General features: G+C 35.6%; 1 protein-coding gene across 7 annotated transcripts; it reads left to right on the plus strand.

The window, feature by feature from the left end:
• Positions 1–462: 462 nt before the first annotated feature.
• On the plus strand, positions 463–9,568 carry LOC113075322 (angiogenic factor with G patch and FHA domains 1-like). 7 transcript variants are annotated; one of them, XM_026248020.1, is made up of 16 exons: positions 469–546; positions 644–700; positions 1,128–1,348; positions 1,427–1,526; positions 1,608–1,795; positions 2,709–2,846; positions 2,949–3,149; positions 4,985–5,507; positions 5,670–5,772; positions 5,850–5,901; positions 6,692–6,793; positions 6,883–7,048; positions 7,161–7,240; positions 8,614–8,741; positions 8,854–8,953; positions 9,046–9,568. In XM_026248020.1, the coding sequence occupies exons 3-16, from the start codon at positions 1,145–1,147 to the stop codon at positions 9,250–9,252; spliced, it is 2,292 nt and encodes a 763-aa protein (XP_026103805.1). In that variant the 5' UTR covers positions 469–546; positions 644–700; positions 1,128–1,144; the 3' UTR covers positions 9,253–9,568. The 7 variants fall into 7 exon arrangements, with proteins under 7 accessions (XP_026103803.1, XP_026103806.1, XP_026103810.1 ...); XM_026248019.1 differs by having other exon boundaries at positions 470–557; XM_026248023.1 differs by having other exon boundaries at positions 473–557; positions 1,132–1,348.
• Positions 9,569–10,256: the final 688 nt, after the last annotated feature.

Below are 10,256 nucleotides of genomic sequence, written 5' to 3' on the forward strand. Positions count from 1 at the left end.
ACCACGGATGGAGTGTAATTTCACTTGCCTGTACTGCCCTCTGCTGTTTCTCAACCACTTCAAGCAATTTAAAGACGTCACATTAAAAAAGTTGAACAATTATATATTTTTTATTTTTTTGCATTTATTTATTGAGAACGCCAGACCTCCGATATGTATGTTTATTGCTAATATTCATAAAAATGTTGAAAAAGATCTTTATAACTGATGAAAATGTCTTTTTTTATTATTTTTTTTGGTAGACACTTTGTCTGCAAACATACATGAACCCAAAATTGCCCTTCGAGTATTTTCTAAACACTGAAAACATATGAAACAAAGGTTAAACGTAAATGAAGAAATGAAAAGCCTATGTCTTTATATATTTGATGTAAAAGGTTCAGGTTGTCGCTTCGACCAAACGAAGGTCGATGCATTAACTGAGTTCTACACCGGGGGGCGCGAGCCGCCATAGAAAAACCGGAAGTGATGAAGGAGTTAGTAAGCCATGACATCACAAAGTGAAAGTATGGCAGCGTCCGTAGCAGTGGGATTAAATTTCAGCACGTTGGTTCCCTGTAACGCACTTTACGATCACACAAACTTCTTCACGAATATGTGTCCAGTTCACGGTGGTCATATGATGTTTATCTCTGATTTGCAGATTGACGCGCGCGCAGTGAATCTGGGAACGCGCAGGGAAAACGGGAAATTAAAATCGGTGAGTGTGCCTTCTCTATAAATTCATATATTTTTATTATATCTTATATCATATATAATTAGTTGAGAATTTTAGTAGATTGTTATGCTCAGATTGTTATTTTAATGGTATGGTTTCAGTATCAGCATTTTATGCATTTTTTACGAAATACTTCTCCGATTGTTTGGTTTAGTTAGGAGTTCTAAAACCCCCAAAATAATTATTTCGCGAGAAACTCTCTTCCTAAAATATATGATTAAGGACTAATTTTTCTCAGAAAAATAAGACACAAATAAGATAATCGTTGACAAGTAAGAGAATTAATTTGAATAAGAGAGAACTTTTGTGTCATATTATTATTATTATTATTATTATAAAAAATATACAACATGAAGTATCTTTTACTCTTTTAGTTCTAAAGATTTAAATATATTTTTGTTATGTTTAGGTAGAACCTCCTCTGCAATGGCTGCAGAAGGAAACCCAGATCTGGAATCCAGTGATCCGGGTTTGGAAGTAGAGTTTGTGTCTTTGAGATCACAAGCCGAGGAGCTGCGACAGGAGCTGAAGACATGCAAGGATGAACTTCAGAAGTTACAGAAACAGCTCATCCAAAGCGAACGACTCCAGAAGACGACAGAAAGCTACAACGAAGATCTCAGGCAGCAGGTGAGCCATGTGCTTGTGGAGAACAAAGAGCGTTTTGAGGCAGCATAGATTTATAGCATTGTGTTTGTGTTGTTTTAGGTTGATCAACTGAGTGCAGAAATCCATGAGCGAAAGAAGAGAGAGAGGGAGAAAATAGATGCTGAGACTCAGACGGAGGAGTATACATGGACGGAGACAGGTTGGGCTTTCTTCTTTTTCTTTTTTCTTTTTTTCTGCTGCACTGATGTGCTATTTAAATGTTATTTTCTTGCTGAAACAGATTATTATAATTATTACTATGGCGGATACTACCAGTCCGGAACGGAGACCACAGCAGAAGCACAGGAGACTGCTGTCATGGAATCTCAAGGATATTGTGAACCAACTGAGGAGCATCATGTAACAGCTGAGACGTCACCAGCCAATCCTGAGCTACCAAATGAATCGAGTGATCTTCCACAAACAGAGGTACGACAAGTGTTACTTATTTAAGTGTTATTTATTTCCGATAATAGTTCTGGACATTTATTATTGTCGGTATTGACATAGTTTGCATGTGTTGCATTTTGAGTTGAAATACTACCAAATGTCAAAAATATGTCCAATATAATGTCAAATCTGCATAATGGTGAAGAAGATATAACAAATCTTACAAAAATTACAGTAATGCCAGAATGTAGCTGAAATAATAAGGCAAATTGATAAAACTGTAAATAAATTTGGAGTAAAAAAATGATCTAACATATTGCCAAAAACCTGAATTACTGCCACAACAATCCAAATATAGTCAAAACAGTCTACAAATACAATACATAAATAAATGATAAAACATATAACAAAGAAATTTAAATATGGCCCAAAAAAACAACAACAACAACATTTAGCCAAAACAGCCTGACGTTTGGCTACAATAATCCAGCACAGTGAAAATTATAACTTAGTCTAAATTAAGTACACATTAATATCCAAAGGGCTTAAAATATGGACAATATAAATCTAAAAATATCCAAAATGATTTCAATTTTGGCAAAAATGTAGCAAGAAATAAATAAATATAATCTCACATATATTACTTAGAATCCACAATATAGCCAAAGTAATCCAACATATAGCCTACAGTAATTTACATTTAAATTTACTCAAAGTTTTGTCAAACTAATTTTATAGCCACATAATCATAATATGGCCACAATAACCCAGCATACCAGAATAATCTTAACGTATGATCAAAACAATCCAACATATCACCGAAACAATTTTAAAAATTAAACCAAAATGATCAAACATTCATCCTAAACAAATCCGAGCAGTTTACTGTCAGTAATAAAAATAGTTCTCATTTCAACGAATAATTATGAGCTAGTTTCTTGACTGTTCTCAGGAGGCCTCTGGAGAAGGTGGCTCTATTGCAGACATGCTGAGAGCAACCGCTGAGGAAGCGTTGAACCAGACCAACTTTGTGTTTGATGAAAGTTCTGGCATGTACTACGACCACAGCACTGGATTCTACTACGACTCTGTAAGTCCTTCTTCTGTCGGGACGCTTGACTGCTGCCATTTGTGTAATGGGCATGTGTAATCTTAATCGCCTGTGTTAATGTGTTTTTTCCTCTTCCCCCAGTCCAGTCAGCTGTATTATGATGCTAACACCGGCATGTACTATTACTTCGACCCAGAGAGTGGAAAATACCAATTCCACTCTAGGATAGAGGTGCCTGCAGCACATCCCGAAGTGGAGCAGACGCCACAGAGGAAGACCAAAGATTGGAAAAACAGGAAGTCGGTGAAGAACACCGATAGAGCTTCCTGTCCTGATGGAGGGGTGAGATGCACATGGACACACATTGTCTTTGCATAGTTTTGTAATCACAGAGATTTGTGTTTGTTGGTTGACACTCGGTCTTCCTCATCTTGATTTCCCATTTGAAGTTTAATTTGTCAACCACTTTAATTTCAGTTTCTCAATTTTACCACCATCATGAGTCTCAGTTTTCTGGAATTGAATTTTTTTTCATTCAAAAACCTCTTTCTGGCTTCTGGTTCTGGCTCTTGTTGAATTGAGTTTGTGTTCGTGAGGGTCTGTAGAATATTCGGGGGTCTCAGGAAGGGGTCCGTCATTTGGGATATTTGATGCTTGGTGGAGCTGACCGTGTGCTCTTCCTTTCGCTGTAGGTTCAGGATTTGACTTGCTCATTGGCTCAGTTGAAGATAGACCATTTGAAGCAGGTTGGAGTGAGAGGTACGGTCTTTAATAGCTGTAAAGTTACATAGAGTTTTAGTATTTTTTGACCCAAATGGTCATAACAAGCGAAAGACATGTTTTTATTCACTACAAAATACACTACTGTTCAAGGTCAGTACATTTGTTTTTGTTTTTTATATAAATAAATACTTGTATCCAGTAAGGACACATTACATTGATTAAAAGTGACAGTAAAGATATTTATAATTTTTTTTAAATGCTTTTGAATATTTATTCATCATTGAATTGAATTTTATATTCATAAAAAAATTCTGGAAAATATTTCAGTTTCCACAAAAATGTTAAGCAGCACAGTTTGATAATATAAAAAGAGATGTGAGCATCAAATTAGCATATTAGAATGATTTCTGAAGAATCATGTGACACTGAAGACTGGAGTAATGATGCTGAAAATTCACCTTTGTGTTAGAAGAATAAATTACATTTTAAAATATATTCAAATCAAAACAATTGATTTTAAATTGTAAAAATATTTCTCAATATTACTGTTTTTACTGTGTTTTTAATTAAATAAATCCAGCTTTGGTGAGCAAAAGTGGCTTTAAAAACTTTTAGCTTTTTTAATTTAACCTTAAAGGGATACTCCACCCCAAAATGAAAATCTGTGATGTGGAGAGACACAAAGGAGACTCTTGACAAAGGAATTGTTGAAAATTTTTGTTTTCTTCGCTTACAAACAGTATTCTCGTCGCTTCATAACATTATGGTTGAACCATTGATGACAGATGGACTATTGTGACGATGTCTTAAATACTTTCCTGGACCTTCACAGTGGTATTTACTTGGCAGTCTATGGGACAGTCACAAGCCTCCTGATTTTATCCAAAATGTCTTAAATTGTGTTCTGAAGATGAACAAAGCTTTTTTTTTTAATGACATTTAATTTAATGACAAAATTTTCATTTCGGGGTGGAGTATCCCTTTAACTTTTGAACAGTAATGTATGTACGATGCCAAAATGTATTCTGTTGTACTTTGGAATTTTTTCCCTTTAGTAGTTAACCTGGTAAACCAGTTTGTTTATTTGATTTAACATTTATTGTTGGTATTTTGACTGGGGTCTAATGCGGTGTCAGAGCACAGGCTTGTTTCTACAAATCTGGATTGCGTAAAAAAATATGTCCCATGCCGAACTCTTCTCCACCATCTTTTCTGTGCCAAAAAGGACAAGAATTAAAAACGCATCAAACTATGATGAAAACTTAAGCCAGACCAGTAAGCGTTGTTTGGATGTTGAGGTTTCTTGTGGTTGTTTTGCATTACATTTTCTTGAACTGAAAACTGAGACTCAAATGGACCTTGAAAGAAAATACAAATCTTATATTTTGATCTCAAAACGATGTGGAGACACAACTGGTGACGTCCTGATTGGCTGAGTGTTTGCTCACTGACAGGACCATAAAGAGGCGGGGCCTGAGACTGTCAGACCATCTGAAAACCACCAGTGTGGTAAGAAAGATGATGCGTCATCACTAAAAAAAGGACGAAAGTCTCGCTCCCAAAACTTGCAGCGACGCAGTGGTGCAGAACGATCCAAACGGACCAAGAGCCGAGAAAGAAGCAGAGATCGCTCCACAAACAGAAAGAAAACCCGGAGGAGGAGTGAATCACAATCTGATGAATCACATAGCAGGAGGCGGAGCGAAAATGGGTCGCATTCCGATGACACGCACAGCAGGAAGAGAAAGAAGAAGAGGAAAGAGAGGAAGAGATCGCGTTCTGAGACTCGCAGAGAAAGGAACTCACGCTCTGATAACGTGAGCGGTGAGAGCGAGCCGGAGGAGGGCGAGCTCACCGAATCAGATGGAGAGAGAGAACTTTCTCCAGCATCATCATCATCCTCATCCTCGTCTGCATCTCCTGTCCAAGCAGAACATGAGAGTCCTGAGAGAGAAATGGAAACATTGATGCAGGAAGGTGAGGAGGGGAGTGAACAATGCGCCCCCTGGTGGCTGTTTGGTATTGGTCGTTTAAAGATACAATGTTATTTTTGTTATCAGGTAAACACGCCATATTTTGCACTACTGTAGCATTTTATTTTTGTCTATCTGTAATGTGTGTGTGGTTTGTATATTTCAGAAGCCTGGCCGCCGTGTGTTCGGGTAACTGTGGTTCGCTCTCCTGTGCTGCAGACGGGAACGCTTTTCATCTTCACGGCTGATACAGTCGCCACCATCGGCCGGTCGGTACAGTTCTGTGTGTGGTTCTGTTCATCCATTGTGTGTACGAGTTCAAATGGTTGTGTGTTTCTGTTTGCAGAGAGAAAGACATGAATCATGCCATCAGAATCCCCGAGATGGGAGTCAGTAAGGTAAAACAAACCCAAATCAAACTGTAAACACACATTCTTGGTCAAAAGCATTTTTACTATGAAATGAAACAATCTAAAATGCTGAGATTGAGGCATTTTGTATAGTCAGATATAGTCTTGATATGGATTAAATAATTATTGTACGTTGAATTATACTCTTAATCCCTTGTTTATTTTAAAAACTATCTTAAAGCATAATTTGCAATGCATTTTACTTCTGTAATCTGACACAAACCATGATTCAGAAGTTTGGGGTCACTAAAATTTGTTTTTATTTTTGCAAAAAATCTCTGGCCGCAGTTATTTAAACAAAAATACAGTAAGAATTAATTATGAAATATTACATTTTAAAATAACTGTTTTCTATTTGAATAAATGTGATTTATTTCTGTAATGCATCATTACTCCAGGCTTAAGTGTCACATGATCCTTCAGATATCATTCTAATATGCTGTTTTGCTGCTCAATACTTTTTTTTTTTTTAGTGTAATATTGTTGTGGAAACAATGAATACTTTTTCATTTTTAAATGAAATTATTTTAATAAAAAATGTAAAATATATATATTTGAAATTGAAACGTTATTGATGTATTTACTGTCACTTTTAATCAATTTAATGTGTCCTTGCTGAATAATTGTATACATTTTTTTTATTTATTTTACTGACCCCAAACAATTCTAGAGGACATAGAATTATAACTCCAGGAACATGTTTTAAAAAATGGATTCGATTTCATTTTGACACTGTTTTCTCTGTGTTGATGTTCTTCTCTCTATCTCTTGTGTGTAGTCCCATGCAGAAGTTTATTTTGACCATGAGCAGCAGTGTTATATGCTGATAGATCAGGGAAGTCAGAATGGCACCGTCCTCAATGGAAACCGAATACTGCAGGTAACAAACACAGCTCTTCTGTTCCACCAGCCTTTAACACACGTTTCAATATAAGGATGTTTATCAGAATATAAACATGTTTTCTGCAGCCCAAAGTTCGCTGTGACCCTTGCCCTCTGACCCACGGAGATGAAGTTAAGATGGGAGAAACAGTTTTGTCTTTCCACATTCACATGGGAACAGACACATGTGATGGCTGTGAACCAGGACAGATCATTGCACACCTGAGCCGCCATAAGAAAGACGACACCTCTGGTATATACAAGCGCACATGATTCTGCTCACAGTTATTATAGGCTTATGGTTTTGTATGACTCAATTGCTGTTATTACATTTTTTATGACATGCATACTTCTGTATGTTTCAGCAACTATTCTCAGTAAAGAGGCAAAGGAGGTTCAAAGACAGAAAGAACTGAAGATGATGAAGGTTAAATATGGTCTTAAAGTAAGTTTATATGTTCTTTACAGGCTCTTCTGTTGGTAAAACTTTTAAAGCAGAGGTCAGGCATGTTAATGTGGGCTTTGTGATGGTGTGCGCTCAGTGCTGCCCTCTTAAGGTCAGTAAGTAGAGACGGTCACTCTATTCCTATGTGTTGCAAGCTACAGCAGGAACAGTACTTAACCTTTAAAATGATGCTACTGTTATCATGCTAAGGCAAGCATCACTGCTGTTATTATGCATACTTTGTCCTAAAGTATGAATCTTTGCTGCCACATTTATACAATATTTGATGTTTTTAAAAGACTTGAAGGCAACCAGTGTTATTTTAGTATCATTGATTCTATTATACTGTAGATTTTGTTAGTATTTTAATTTATTAATTTATTTTTAATTATTCCTGTTTTAATTGTAATTTTAAAGTTTTTGTAATTTTGTTGTGTTTTGTCTTTTTTATTGGTTTTTAATAAAAAATATATATAGATATATTTTTTTATATATATAGTTTTGTTAAGCTTTAGTTTATGTAGTTATTTTAGTATTTCAACTTGAACAAAAATGAGAATTGTTGCATTGGCAGCTAGATTTTTTTTTACCGTTTTAGTTCACAATAATAACATGACTTTGGAAAGCCCCCCCCCCCCCCCCCATAGTCAAAAATATCACTGGTGTTTCTGCTTTATTAACTGTATGTTCTTCAATAAAAACAATAGTTGAGGAAAAAAATACGAAATGTGATTTAATTTCTTGATTTTGTTATTTTTAACATTTAAACGTATATTTAAGCCTAAAAAATGAAAAAAAAAATATATTACTTGAAAGAAAGTAAACATTCAGTGAAATAAGAATCTAAATGTCATTTAGTTTAAGTACTTAAAGAATTAAAACAAAATAAGCTAAAATGTAATACAAACTTTATAGACAGAAAAATTTATAATTTTTTTTTTACTAAAATGTAAAATTAAAAACAAGAATCTTACATAAGATTCTAATTTAAAATATTACCAAAATCTATAATAGTTATAATAATTATATTATATAATAAGTTATACTAAAATAACTATGTGATTACAGTAAGATTTTAATATACAGTTTCAATGATAATTTAATGGTTGAAATACTTTTAAGTCATCCTGTGACCCCCCCCCCCCCGGGAACCATCCAGAACACCCTTGCCTTATAAACAGTTCTTAAGTGTTTTTGTTGTACTGTGTTACTGCTGAAAGGTTACTGATGTATTATATTTCATTGGCATAATTCAGAAACTACTTAATTTTGTTCTGTTAATGTTTGTATTTTCAGCACCGCTGGATGTGACTTGAAACTCTTGACAATGCTTGTTTAGCAAATACTTGTGTGTGTGTGTGTGTGTGTTTCAGAGCAGTGATTATGAGGAGCAGAAAGCCCTGAAGAACAGCAGGTATAAAGATAGAGCAGAAAACCGCCGGCAAAAAGTCGGCAGCGAGGCTACGTTCAAGAGAGATGATGCTCCTGCTTCTGTTCACGTGTACGTAACCGATTCAGTCAAACATTTATCCCTCTTAAACAGATGTGCACTACAGTAGACATCTGGCGTGACAATATAAATTAAATATATATATATGTGTGTGTGTGTGTAGTGAAATTGGAGATGAGAATAAGGGTAGAAAGATGCTGGAGAAGATGGGCTGGAAACGAGGAGAAGGGCTCGGCAAGGACGGAGCTGGAATGAAGGATCCAGTAATACTGATTTCTCCATGTTTTGTTTACGCAGGGTTATGTGTGCTAGTGCGTGAGATTTACACTCACTTCTCTTTGTGTGTGCATCATAGATTCAGCTGCATGTGCGCAAGGCTCAGTCCGGTCTCGGTGCTGGAGCTGCTGTGTCGATAGAAGACGCTTCACTCACCAAAACCAAAACCCAGCGGAACTGGGAACGTGCACGGGAACGGTTCTCTGACGCCTGCCAGGCTGACTCCGCCCATACTGAAACCAGCCAATCACCTAAAGCCTGGGTCAAAAGTCAGGACACAGAGTGACTTCTTTGAATCTGATGCCAGACATGGCCATCATTTGGTTAACTTTTATAGTAATTTCAGTTGAAGACCTTATTCTTATGAGGTTTGTAAATAGATGCAAGTTTGTTTTAAAGATTGCTGGTCAGAGAGAGTGTGTTTTTGTTTGTTGTTTTTTTGCAGTGTAATTCAGATACACAATATCTTGGACAAATAAACAATAAAAAACAGTAAATGCATTCCAAATTATAATTGTTTTGCATCCTAAAATGAAATGGGTAAGTCTGCCTTACTGTGCAAGAATGCATGCAAAATGTTCCAATAATAAATTATCTGTAAAGACATGTTTTGAGAATCATTTTGCAGCATTGTACTTGAGGGCTGCCGTTAAACCTGTCCAATCAGAAAGCAACTTATTTAGCTCCCTAATCTTCAGTCTTAAATCAGTCTTTTCTTACTGCCGTTTGTCCATAGGCAACAAATAATTAGTTATGTTAGAGAACAAAGTCCCATGTGTTGTGATGGTGAAGCTGTGGTACTTTAGTATCACTGTCCACACATAAAGCTGTTAGGACCAGTTTGATCTCTGTATAGTTTGGAACCTATAGCAATTCAGCCACTTAAACATTATTATTTACCTCTTGCATGCATAAAAACAATTATTATCGTTTATCCTTATTGTATCCACCTCATGTCTGGGTCACATCACCTCAAAATCAAAATAAAAAAAATAGCTGAATGAATGAATATTTTCAGGGTCATTTAAGACCAGTTTATTAGTTTTGGGTGAGTTTTATTTCAGCACGGTGCTTTCCCGCACTTCTCATGATAGTAATGTACTTGTTTTACTTTTAACTTTATTTGTAGTTCTCATTATTTTCAGCAGAGTTTCTCATAAGAAAATAAGAAATCCTGTTCAAATACAATGTTTATAATAATATTTATTTTTAGTAGTAGTAATAAACATGGTTTATTACTATTATTAGAATTATAACTATTAGCATTCCCATTACTGTAGTTTTTTATTA

Source organism: Carassius auratus, unplaced genomic scaffold (genome assembly GCF_003368295.1).
Source record: "Carassius auratus strain Wakin unplaced genomic scaffold, ASM336829v1 scaf_tig00016844, whole genome shotgun sequence".
In the NCBI taxonomy this organism is placed as follows: domain Eukaryota; kingdom Metazoa; phylum Chordata; class Actinopteri; order Cypriniformes; family Cyprinidae; genus Carassius; species Carassius auratus.